General features: G+C 48.1%; 1 protein-coding gene across 2 annotated transcripts in view; it reads right to left on the bottom strand.

Annotated features, from left to right (window-relative positions):
• Positions 1–13,185, bottom strand: part of LOC101394357 (BOS complex subunit NOMO1) — a 52,835-nt gene that overhangs the window by 5,603 nt on the left and 34,047 nt on the right. For both annotated transcript variants that reach the window (XM_004441836.3, XM_087417019.1), the window contains exons 19-27: positions 12,697–12,915; positions 12,514–12,596; positions 11,480–11,639; positions 11,205–11,331; positions 9,610–9,723; positions 8,403–8,530; positions 6,986–7,127; positions 3,052–3,135; positions 1,779–1,889 (exon numbers count right to left, since the gene is read on the bottom strand). In XM_004441836.3, the coding sequence (XP_004441893.2) occupies positions 1,779–1,889; positions 3,052–3,135; positions 6,986–7,127; positions 8,403–8,530; positions 9,610–9,723; positions 11,205–11,331; positions 11,480–11,639; positions 12,514–12,596; positions 12,697–12,915 (1,168 nt within the window). The remainder of the gene's footprint in view (positions 1–1,778; positions 1,890–3,051; positions 3,136–6,985; positions 7,128–8,402; positions 8,531–9,609; positions 9,724–11,204; positions 11,332–11,479; positions 11,640–12,513; positions 12,597–12,696; positions 12,916–13,185) is intronic.

Raw genomic sequence — 13,185 nt, 5'->3', positions numbered from 1 at the left:
AACGTGTCATTTCAGACATCCTCGGGACAGCTCATCTCTTGGGGGGAGAGGACCTTTGGAAACATGGGTATTTGAAAGAGAAACCGTCGTCCCCACAGGCCACACATAATGCATCCCTGTCACCTGAGACTGCAGTCACACGACACGCAGAGAATCGTGAGATTTTAAAACAGATTCTGACCACTCATGTTAGCGCTCGAAGTAGTAACAATAGTAAAATGATAATATTAAAAAGAATAGCTTCTAACCTATCTTTAACATGCCAGGCATGCAACAGGCACTCTACGTACCTCGTCACCAATCCTGGCTACTAAACAGCCATCACTATCATCCCAGTAGAGACCCAGAGAGCCTGCGTCACCCAACATCACACAAATTATACGTGGGGGAGCCTGGGACTCAACCCACGTCACCGAGGGTCTCGCCCACCTGGCACTGCCTCTCCAGTATTGTAACCTTAACTCCAAAAGTATTCGTTAAACTCAAAATGCACTCCCGTTCTGCATTTGGTTCTCCAGCCTGCTTCTAGAAGCAGTTTAGTGCTTTGTTTCCGGCCTTTCTTTCTCTCAGCCTGACTCTGCGGCCTGTTCTCCCTCGCCTATGCAATGGGGCACGAAAAGAGGAAGGTATGGTCCTGGCCGATGCTAAGGGCTGGGGGGCTCCACCCTGCACCTGTCACAGGAACCGCCCCACCCCAGGGCCCATGTGGCACCTTTCTATATAACACACAAGTCAAGAGGAGTTTTCCTAAAACAAAAGTCACAGCCTGGAGGCCTACAGGTCACATGCAAGCTCGCAAATGTGTTCTTTTGTTCTTTTACAAAAGTTCTAAGTAAATCTGAATTCATTGCCTATACTAAACATCAGGTGATTTCAAATAACTCTAATTTCCAGCTTCTCTGGAAAATTGGCAAGCGACAGTCAACCCTGGGCCAGAATTCCAACACAGCAACAAGCAGAATGAGCTGATGAGGGGCGCCATCCCCTCCCACCTGCTCCCCCACCCCCTCAGTTTGCCCCACACCCCACTCGGCCCTCTTCACTCTCTGCTATTAAATGCCTGGCCCCCACAGGCAACATGCTTGCAACCCTGGACTGAAGGGCAGTTAAGCTGAGTTAAAATGTAAGCGCACGTCCTCACCCAAGGCAAACACTTCACTGACAGAAAATTACAAGTGCCCCTGAAATATACACTCCCGTGGCAATTCATTAACATCTTTCAAGGGATCACAGAACACTGTGTAAACATGTCTTCATTAATTGCAGACATGGAAATTCTGTTAGAGCTTGAAGAGACCTTAAGAGGTCACTGCATCCAACTCCCTGGTTTTACAGAGGAGTGTGAGGCCATGGGAATGGAGTGACCGCCCTAGGTGGCAAGATGGGTAAGTACAGGTGACAGAAGCCAGCCCAGACGTGACTTCTAGTCCACCGCCCGCCACCTCCACCCTGGACAGAATTTGAAGTTACAAGGTACTCTGCGCCTTGAAATGGTCCTTCTGTTTTAGACTCCAGGTTTTACTGAACATTCATTCGGCTTCTATTACAATGCTTCCAAAGATATATACAGCTAGCGAAACTTCTCTGAAACTGGAGCGCATTTCTCTCCAGTGATCAGCCATCGTTCTCCCAGATACACGCTGGGATGGAAGTTTCTCAAATCTCAACCGCAGCCCTCAGCACCTCCACCTTCAGTACACGAAAGCAAGTGCAACAGGCCCCAACACCGTGCTCCTTACTCGTCCCGAAGCCGAAAAGAACACAGTATTTTAACTTACCCATAATGTGGGAAGATACTCAGAGGAAGTGATCACATTTCCACTTAAATCAAATTGATTAATCTGCCGGAAAACTATGATGTTGACATCATCGATGTCGTTATTCCCGACCTAGAAAGAGATAAGACGCCGGCGTTGAGAGAGCTGCAGAGGAACTTCTGTTCCAGCTGTCGGACACGCCGGGAGCTCTCTCCAGCAAACTTCACTTCTTATGCCAAGGGAGCAAAGGCTGCTTTGGAAGTAGCCTAAGTCCAAGGTCACAAAGTGGCAGTAGGTGGCCCCCACACACATGTGGTTTGACAAGCACAGTACTTTTTTTCTAAGTTTTAATTACTTGCCAACATTTTTAAAAATTTCATATACAAAAAAGCCAGATTTTCCAGCTTCTCCAGCTCCTGCCTGGCAGCAATCAGCAGGAGCCAAGCCACAGCTGCCCCTCTGGGTGGGTGTGTGCTCTCCTGTCACTCTCTCACAGCTGCCGGGCCTTGGTCCCCAGGACTGCCTTGGTCCCCAGGACTGCCGTAGTCCTGGCCTCAGGCACCACAGCGGAGAAATATAACACTGGCAGATGCAGCCGGCACGGCCATTTAAAAGGCCAGCTGCCATAAACACATCAAGAAAATCCCTTTCCTAGGCTAAATAGGCCTAAATGTCCCACCCCTCCTAATCCCTCACAATCTTCATGCCTAACACCACCACATAAAGCTACCAAGGGCAGCCCCTGTTGTGCCACCCAACCCTCTAGTCTAGCTAATGAGGGTTATTTCATGAAAGAAAGCATCACTTCCAACGACTCCCAGCCGCTTCCTGTGACCTGGAGGGCTGCCTCATTAGGGACCAATTAGCTAAGTCATGATCTTGACTATCAAAACATGCTGCCCACCGAATGGAACAAACAAGGTCATCTGAATATAAGAAAACTGGGCGGGCCTGCCACCAATTAAGCCATGTTCGCTTTACTAGCTTCCCTTGATTTGAAATGCTGCTTATACCTTAAGATCCTTAACTTGCAGCATAATGAGCAGAGCTTGCAGGGGAAGAGGAGAAACAACAGTTCAGATTTCTTCTCTGGATGCATGACAGCGGTGCTGTTCATTAAAAACCCCATATAAGATGCTGCTTGTGAAGATGACACTATTCTGAGAGGACCCTTAATTAGGATTTAAAGTTGCCCCCGCAAGAGATGAAAGGCAGCCAGCCAGAGGAGCGCTGAAGGACTTTTGATCAGGGAGGCAATCACACCACGGTTCAGCTGAAGGATTTCACGCCTTACCGCAATCACCCGGTGGTGGGGGAGGGCCCGCTCGATGTGGTCGTTGCCTTCTGCCTTGAGCTGAACGTGGTACACACATCCCGGCTGCAAACAAAAACAGGGGTCACTTCTCTAGAAAGGGGCTTGTCACACGCAACCTGATCTGAGCCTGCTCTGACTACGGGCCCTCACCGAGATGCCGGGAGCGTTTCTGTCCCGCCAGACAGTTCCCAGTCTGCGGCCTGTTAACCTTCTGGAGAGTTCCTCTAAAAAGCACCCTGATGAATGAACATTTATCTGAAGTTCCGTAATCCCTTCAAACCCCATTCAGCTTCTCTACCCAAGGGAAATTAAATTTGGTTTCTTATTTCAAAATTGCAAGCATAATATGCTTATTCTGAGAAAGTCATTCTTTCCTTGCCGTCCACCCTTCCTCTCTATCTGTATACATGCACTGAGTGAGATCTGGAATGACACTCCCAAATGCTTACCACGGATACTATTTCTAAGATGGGGGATTTGACATTTTTCCTTTTTTAAAAAAATTTTCTTCTTTATACTTTTTATTCTATTGCTCACATTTATAGGCATCTACCACGTTTCCCAAATATGTCATTATTCTAAAAAATCTTTTAAAGCAACCAATTCCTGATCACCAATAGCACAACTGACCCGATGACGCACTAGGATCTCAAGCATCGGGTTGAGTTCACAGGTGTCTCCATGCACCTAAGAGGACAACCCTAAGATGTAATCGTTTATTTCTAAACTAGCATGGATAATGTGCATTTGATGATCTCCGTACGCAGCAGGGCAGGTCAGAACAGGCATCACTGCCCAGTCACCAGGGCACTTCCAGGTGGCAGCCTTACAGGGTTTTTTTCCCCTTTCAAAATTTTGTCCTTTTCGATATGTTGCTTGAACTAGCTTGATAATGAGCACATGGTACCTTTACAAAGACAATAAAGCTATTATTAAAAAAAAATGAGAACCATCAAATTTATGATCGCCAACAGACATATTAATTCACTTTATGGCTCAGTTAGGCCTGGCAGCATTGGGTTTGGTTCAAAATAGCTGTTTGCACCTCAGAGAGGAAGGGATGTGAGCAGCTATCTGTGAAGAAAAGGAGAACAGCACTGCTGAAGCTGGGCAGAGCGGGCACTGCCCACTCACTCCCGGGCCGGGCAGGAGCCCGTGGGGCAGCCGCTGCCATCCTAACTGGCCGGACTCCTGGCTCACGGCCGACTGACCCAGGGATTCACCTTCATCCTTTGGCAGCACAATCTAGAGGTGTAGCTTCTCACCCCAGGTGCCTTGACAAGCACACTGCCCGGAAAGATCAAATAACGAATTCAAAGAGGGTCGAAATCCTTAGGAAATCTTCAACGAGGGATCTCCAGGCTGCCGTCCTCTGGGAGACTGGCAAACTCAAATCCAAAACCCTTGATGAGAAAAGTCTAAAGATATTCCTCCAGCATCTGTGGCCCGGCACATGGAAGGCGTGAGCTGCCACAAGGGGGCGACTCTAAAAACCCTGAAAGCGCTAATGAATTAACACCTATGAGGAGGAGGAGGAGGAGGGTGACGGGGAGCATCAATTAATATAGAAATCTATTGTGGTGGAGAAGGAAACTAGATTGGTTTAATTAAATAACACGTGTTAAGTCGGTGAGTTTAGAAGAATGTCTCTGGACCAGCAAGACACTGGGGGGAACCTAGAAGGTGATGCAGAATTTGTATTCTTGTGACCATAAGAGTGAGGTAAGCCAAGAACACAGGTTCAGCCAAGGGGGAGGCTCTCCTAAGACTGAACTGCACGGGCTCCTCGCAGGCCCTTCTACTGCTGCGGACTTAGAACGAGAAAGCTGCCAACAAAAAACCTAAGCTCGCGGTTCTGGCGGGGACCACCTGGGGAAGGTTTTGTTTGTTTCTGCTTTTTAACCATTTACCAAGTCAACGTGCCAAACACCGCTGTACGTGTTTTACATGTATTAACTCATTTGATACAGCCATCCTATGAGGCAGACATATTATTCTCGGCCTCATTTTACAGATGACGGAACAGATACAGAAAGGATGAAAAACTTGTCTGAACTTTTACAGCTAAGAAATGACAGGCAGGACTGGCACCCGGCAGACTAGAGCAGAAGGGCGTCTGTGTGGCCAAGAAAGGATGAAATTGCAAAGGCTGCACTTGCACTGAATGGGAGACTGAGAACCTGGTTCTGATGGCCTGTCGCCTCTCCCTGGGCCCTGGCTGCAGCGGGCACGAGGAGGCGGACACCCATGCTGCCACACGGCCCTGTCTGCTCTGTGGAAGCACCGCCTCAAGGAAAGCGGGCCTGGTGGACAGCAGAGAGCAGTGTCCTGTGCCCCGGGGACACGTCCCCGTGGCAGCACACTTCACGGGGCGGGGCCCTCCCACAGGGCGGAGGATAGCTAGAAAGGAGCATGACAGTGAGGCTTGTCCAGATTCCTGTGGATGACAAGATAACTGCCATCTTGATGAGTCTGATGAGAACATACCAGAGAGAGGGAGTGACAGGCACAGCAGGGGACGGGAGCCCACCCAGTCAGTGTGCATCCAGCTGGACCATCAGAACGTACGCATTCCAGTCCTCAGCACAGCCAGGGAAGACACCCCAAGTCCATCCTCTTCCTTTAGCTTGAGCACTCCACGCTCACCAAGCAACCTTCCAACCTGACGTCCAGGGACCCCAATATCTGAGTGTGGGATGCCTTGGACACTGGGCCTGAGTATTCTTGTCTTTAGGAAAGAACAACATGACCCCAATGTGTCTAAATAAACCAGCAAACCAATTTGCATCTCAGCGTCTGTGGTTTGGGCAAACATTTATCTGTTGCCGAGAAACGTCTGACTATCTCTGGGGTCAACTAAGAATATCCAGTTTGTGAATCTGAAAGGCTAGGGACCAAACCTGGGTCCAAGAGGCCCAGTCCAGCGGGGGTGGTCAACCCACACTCTCTCTCGCTGACTTCTACAGTATACAGTTAGCATCTGCTGAATGAGTGAATGAATGAACGCACAAATAAAAACTGAGGAAAAAAGCACCATAAATCCTAAACCAAACTTTGTAATTCAGCACCCAAAAAGACAACTAAGTTGTCTGTCTGGCCCCCATGAAGAAGTAATGTGTGGAGCCAGCCCCATGGCATAGTGGTTAAGTTCAGTATATTCCACTTTGGCAGCCCAGGTTCACGGGTTCGGATCCCAGGCGTGGACCTACACCACTCGTCAGCCACACTGTGGCAGCAACTCAAACACAAAATAGATTGAGACTGGCACGGATGTTATCTCAGGGCTAAACTTCCTCAAGCAAAAAATAAGGAAGACTGGCAACAGATGTTAACTCAGGGCTAAACTTCTTCAGCCAAAAAAAAAAAAAAAAAGTTGTTATTTTTTTTTACTTAGTCATTAGTCACCTAAAAATCAGGAGTTTTCACATGGAAATCTGAATTTCTGACTTGACTTTTAAAAATTCAAGCAATCTGGCAACCCTGAGTCTGTCTTCCCATGGGGCTGTGAGGAGCTAGGGCTGAGTGTAGCGGCCTCCTCTACATGGACCATGCCCTCTCCAGTTCACCACAGTCCTCACCACTCCCTACTGTCCAGCCTCCCTCAGCCTTTCACACTGCTCTTCTGGTTCACAGGCAGTGGTTTGAGAGCCCTGGCCTAGATCATAACCACCCCCTGCTAGGCAAAAGATGCACCAAATCCCTGGTTTTCCAACTTTATTTTGCCACAAAATCCCCATCTCAACATGTCCGCTAGATAACGGATAAGCTGTGTCAGTTAAGATGTGAATTAGGAGAGTTCCAGAGCCCCCAACCCCCAGCCCCCCTGCCCAGCCCATTCCTAGCAGTCTCGGGGGCACCACATACTGAACACAGTGTGAAAAAACCCACGAGTAAAACATGTTCCGAGTCTCACCAGCAATCCCCGTAACCGGAACTTGCCCTCTTCATCCGTCACGGTGTCCTCTCCGTAAATACTACAGTCGTTCTGTCCCACGGCTTCCACGGCAACACCCTGTTCTGGTTCTCCGTTCAAGGAAGAGACTGTACCGTAGCAGCTAGAGGGACAAGAGGAGAAACAGAACACAGTATTCTCCTGGTTCTCTGAGGCACACAAAGGATTTCAGCTCAAGTGTCCTGCGTTTACCCAGAACTGATGGTACAAAATAGCTCCGTGGAGAATTGTGCCCCATTGACCCAAGCAGTCTCGTTCTAGCTGTCTCATCTGCAAATCCAGCCTCCCTGGCCGAAGGCTCAGGCCAGACAGCAGGCTGGCATCCATTTCCTTCTCCTAAAGGACGCTCCAGAAAATTGTAATGAAAAAAGGCTAAGCTTTATTTTATTCCACTGTATCTTATTTTTGTTAAGCTTTATTTTAAATAAGGAAGCATTCGATAAAATGCAAATAAGTCACTTTCTCTTTCATTCCACATATTCAGTTGAAAATGGTCCATTTTTCTAAACCCACTCCTTCTGATTAATCAAGCTTCATCTCAAATGTTTTTGTATAAGTGTACAAATATACATACGTGTGTGTCTGTGTATAAATATAAATATAGCTGTGTAATATTACGACAGCTAATATATAGTATATCATATATATTTGCATAAACCATCTCTGGAAGCATCTAGAAACAGTGGAAAACCAGGCTGGCTGGGAGACAAGGACAGGAGGGAAACTTTACATTCTATACTCCTCTCAAAATTCTGATGTTTTACTCAAGTGAATGCATTTCCTCCTTTTAAAAATGTAATTCAAGTTTCAAACTTTTTTAAAAACAAAATTTTTAAGCAACTAAATAGGCTCTCAGGCCAACTTCAAAACAAGAACTTCTGGGCCGGCCCCATGGCTTAGCGGTTAAGTGCGCGCGCTCTGCTACTGGCAGCCCGGGTTCGGATCCCGGGTGCGCACTGATGCACCGCTTCTCCGGCCATGCTGAGGCCGCGTCCCACATACAGCAACTAGAAGGATGTGCAACTACGACATACAACTATCTACTGGGGCTTTGGGAGAAAAAGGAGGAGGATTGGCAATAGATGTTAGCTCAGAGCCGGTCTTCCTCAGCAAAAAGAGGAGGATTAGCACGGATGTTAGCTCAGGGCTGATCTTCCTCACATACATACATACATACATAAATAAATAAATAAAACAAGACCTTTATGAATGAATCACCACTCTGAGATATTAGAAAAAAAGGGCAGCAAAAATCTTTGGACTGCCTATCTTACCTCCTTGGCCTCCCAAATAAAACCCAGAGGAAGGCTGGGAGGGGTTTCTCAATAAGAGCAGGGAGAGTGAGTCCGCGGCCCAGGCCTGGAGGGGTGGCCGGTACCTGTAGGCCGTGCGGTACCCGGTGACAGTGATCTTCAGGTTCTGCCCCTCCTGCACCTCAATCATCTGTGAGGATGGCTCGAACCGGAACTCCTTCATCATCGGTTTGAAGTAGTACTGGCCAGGACTCTGCCGAGACAACCACAAATGGAGCCTCTGCTGTCACATCTAGGCATGGCTTAAAAGGGGGTGACAGGGGCCAGCCTGGCAGTGTAGCGGTTAAGTTCACGCACTCTGCTTCAGCGACCCAAGGCCCGCGGGTTCAGATCCCGGGCACGGACACATGCACCATTCATCAAGCCATGCTGTGGCAGCGTCCCACACATAAAATAGAGGAAGATGGGCACAGACGTTAGCTCAGGGCCAATCTTCCTCACAAAAAAAAACAAGGCAGGTTACAAAGCCCTGACAGACTAGAATTGTGCAACAAGAGCCTCTTAGACAGACAGAGATGGTAACGCTAACTCTACAATAAATAGTTACAGTAACAGCAATTACCATTCTAATAGCAGCCTCATTATCACGTGCCTACAATAACTCTGTGAGGTAAAAATCATATTTGAATTTTACAAATGAAGAAACAGAGGCTCAGAGAGGTGAAGTAACTTGCCGGAGATGACACAGCAAGTCAGGAGCAGGCGGAAGATTCGAACCTGGAGGTGCCTCACTGCACAGTGTGTGATCTTTCAGTTGTATCTCACTGCCTGTTTGCAACATCCCTCTAACAGTCACTCTACTCCCAGGACTGACAAGATGGCCAATTAACGTGCACTTCCTGAATCCCCATAAGGCAGGGGCTCAGAGGACATCTCGAATGAATAATTGGTGCTACCCTCCCACCACGTGGAGCCTGCTTTGCAGAAGAAACACAAGCTAACCGCCGAACAAGACTCAACAATATAAACAACGTGATCCTGTGGTCAAAGGGACAGCTAAGACGGGAGCTGCTGCGGCCGGGGTAATTAATTACATCGTCTTATGACAGGAGGGAGACCAGAAACAAGAAGTGCGTGCGGAAGGGAGCATGAATCAGCAGCATTAAGCTCTAGTAAGAGCAACACTCTAATTACACTTGGTCCCCAAGAAACTCAAAACCCTCCACGCTGTGTTCTGTTCTCACGTTGTCAAGCAACACACAAGTCACGCACGCTGTCCCTGCTCTCTCGTGGGGAGACAGGCAGGTAGGGGTAAGTGACAGGACACCTTACCAGGTTTGAGAAGGTCAGGATGCCATTGTCCTGAGTCAAGAGGTTGGAACGGAACACGCCACCGCTGAGGGATAAGAGGACGCCAGGGAGGGGCTGCTCATCTTCAGCTTTTATCTGGGGGTGAGAGAGGACACCAGAGCCAGGTTCACACACGTTAACCGGGAAGATAATACTGCACAAGTCAAGGGGTCATTCACACGGGGGACTGCTGTTCCTTGGGGAACAAAGGTCTACGCTTCATCCCCAGGAGGAACTAATGTTAATAGTTTGGTGTGGTCTTCCAGACCTGTTTCTACGCCCACAAGGCTTCTAAACGTCACGGCTACTGTTGACAGACTGGCGAGTCTACTGGGGTGCGGGTGCAGGATGTGAAACCAGAAGGGCAGCTGCTCCACGGTCCTGCACCCCGCCTTCTTCCCTCACCCACTTGTCCTGGCTTTCCTCTTCTCTCAGCCCACAGAGCTCGACCCACTGCTTCTTAAAAGACACCTATCACTCTACAGCAGAAGCTGGCGACCGCTGGCACGCAGGCCGGCCACCTACTTTTGTGATGGAGAAGGAGAGACCATCTAAATGTCCCTGAACGTGTATATTGTGTGCATATGTTTTTCTCTTTTTCTGAACAATCTACTCCTAGGAGTAGAATTGTTGGATATGTGCACTTTCAATTCAGAGAGACACCACCAAATTACACTCCGAAGTGGCTGTAACCACTGACAATTCCATAAATCTATGTATGGGAAAACACTCTCCAAAAAATGGATATGGTCTTAATTATTGCAAATGTAACCCAAAACCCAGTGTTTTGATAGTAACTTCCTCTGCATTTCCTCAGTCACTACTGAGGTGGGGCATTTCTTCTGTGTTTATGAGTCACTTGTGTTACTTCTGTAAATTGCCTTTTCCTATCCTTTCTTCATCTTTTCTCTATTGGGTTGTCTTTTTCTTATCAATTTCAGGAGTTCCTTATAACTGGGGATATTAATTATGGTACGAATATTTCTTCCCAGTTTGAATATCTTTCTTGGCTTAAAATGTATTCTGCATATAGACTTTTAATTTTTTATGTGATGTCATCTGGTTTTCCTTGGGCCTCTAGGCTGAAAACATTCACCCTCAAGGATCACCAGACTCCCTCTGTCCATCACACAGCATACTTCTTCTCAAAAAGGACTGAGGGAAGAGGAACACAGGAACATTCTGCGTCCTTCAACACAGAACAGAGTTAAGGAGAAAGCTTAAAACACTTTCCAAAAGGTATGCAAACAAGCTAAAGTTAACAGATCTCCAAATTACGCTGAGTGAAAGAAGCCAGACAGAAAAAGAGTAATCCTGCATGATTCCATTTATATAAAACTCTAGAAAATGCAAACTATTCTATACTCCGAGAAAGTAGATCAGATGCGGGGGCAGGGGTGAAAGGAAGGGATCACCAAGGGGTGTGAGGAAACTTGGGGGGTGACGGATGTGTCACTATTTTGATTGTGGTGGTGTTTTCATGGGTGTGTTCCTATCAAATTATACACTTTATGTGCAGTTTATTGTACGTCAATTATATCTCAATAAACCTGCTTTTTAAAAACATACAGTGTTACCTCAAAGCTCACGCCTGCCAAGGCATAAGCCTTAAAGTCTCCTATGGTTCCTTCCACCGCAGTCAAGACGTAGCCCTCCTTCTGCGAGGACACGGTGTATTCCAGGTCGCTGTGCAGAGGCCCAACACTGAACAAAAGAAAGCAAGCGCTAGAGACAGCTTTGCTTCCGATCCTGGAGGAGGCACCCCCTACCCCCAAGGAAATCCGGGCTCCCCAATTTCTTTACTGGGCCCCCTCCTTGGTCCCAAGCAAACACTTTTTAATCATGGGCCTACCTGTAGGCTCCTTTGTCATCAGTAAAGACTGTGATCAGGGGTGAACTTGCCCCCTTTTCACTGATGACAATCTCAACTCCTTCCAGCTCTGGGTGGATCTGGCCTTCTAGAAATAAGCCTGCTTTCCCATGGATCTCGATCAGCTTCCCTGGGCAGCTTTCTAAACAGGGACGAAAAAAACAGGAAAATAGGACTTAGCTGCAGAGAGAGGTGGGCCTTCTGGTCGGGGGCTTCCCATTAAAGGGCCTACAACTGACATATTTGAAGCTAGCCTCCAAATGAGGTTGTTGAATGTACCAGAAACCTCGATAACTGGAAGTGGCCCAAGCCTCGCTCCGCCCCTGACAGGCCTTGATCAATGGCCAAGAATGTCAGCAGGTCCTCCTCACAAGGGCTGGGTTTTCACTACTCCTCTCCTCGGTCCTCACAAGGCCACAGAGGAGGAGAGCAGCCTTGACCACAGATAAGAGGCTGTGCTCCTCGACTCGGAGGACCCAACACGGAAGACCGTCCCCAACACACCGCCCACTGGAAAGCCACACTCTTCAACACACTCCTTTCAAACACGAACCACCCACAACGCCAGGAAAAAACGACGGGTAGCCTAAAGGCAAATATTCCACCAGGAATCACTTCTAATTACCCAGTCCCAAAAACACCCTCCCATCACCCCTACCAAAAATTACAAACGTAACGGACAGTTCAGACATATGAAGACATTTCAGACATTAAGGCAATTGCTGGCTTCGCTTTTCACCTGCCTTTTGGTGTCAACCTGGTGATGTCAAGGAAAACCAAGTCCTTTTCCCAAAGCGATCATCCCAATCCTAATAGCGAAAGTTACTTTCCTTGATTTAGACCTTTCATTCATTCATGCATCATTCATTCATCAAATAGTCACGTCTATGTGCCAAAGGGGATTGAAGGTGCTTACACAGACGGTTTCACTATAACAGCCACACAGAACAGATGTTTACATGCAGCTCAGGGAGCAGCTGCAAAGGTGTGCCATTGGCTCAGTGAGTGACATGTACCTCCGCTGACGGTGGCTTCCATGGAAGGAGGATAAAAGAGCAGCTCCTTGGACGAGGGTGTGACAGTGATTTTCTCTCCAGACCTAAAACAATAAGAATACTTGAGTCCGGCCGGTTCTGTCCCTCCATTAGGAAGACTATCAGAACAGAGGACACTGCAGAGAAAGGCCCAGGGGAGCTTACCGTGCCCAGTAAGAGAAGTCGTAGGAGAAGGGGCCTTGTAACTCGTCCACCATCTCCTGTCCGGGCGGTTTGGTCCTCTCCTCTCCGCCTTCCTCTTGGCCGTTCTTCTCTCTCTCCTGCCTGCGGCTCTCAATCTCGGCCAGCTGCTGCTCCCTCCGCAGCTCCTGCACAGACTTCAGAGGGCCGAGGACCAAGGCGGGCTCGCTGTCAATGGAAGACCTGGAGGAAAGGAAGGAGCAGCCCAGAGGATGCGGTCACTTATCCCCGTAGTCGGTGGGAAGCCGACTCTTCTGCAGGTAGTGATCCATAAGTAAACAACCAGACACCTTATAACGCCACCACAGGGGCCGAGTCTTCCGCTGTTTTGAATCAACTAATAGTTTTAAAAAATAAAAACTGAACTTCTCCGTGATGGTAGCACTATCTGGTAGACCTGGGCTGGGATGCAATACCACTGGCTTTATGTTGACTTGAAAACTCATCCGATTT

The sequence above is a fragment of the Ceratotherium simum genome, chromosome 26 (genome assembly GCF_057802395.1).
Source record: "Ceratotherium simum simum isolate JZ-2026a chromosome 26, ASM5780239v1, whole genome shotgun sequence".
NCBI lineage: Eukaryota > Metazoa > Chordata > Mammalia > Perissodactyla > Rhinocerotidae > Ceratotherium > Ceratotherium simum.
The sequence above is the reverse complement of the archived record's forward strand: the minus strand, read 5'-3'. Positions and strand labels throughout refer to the sequence as shown.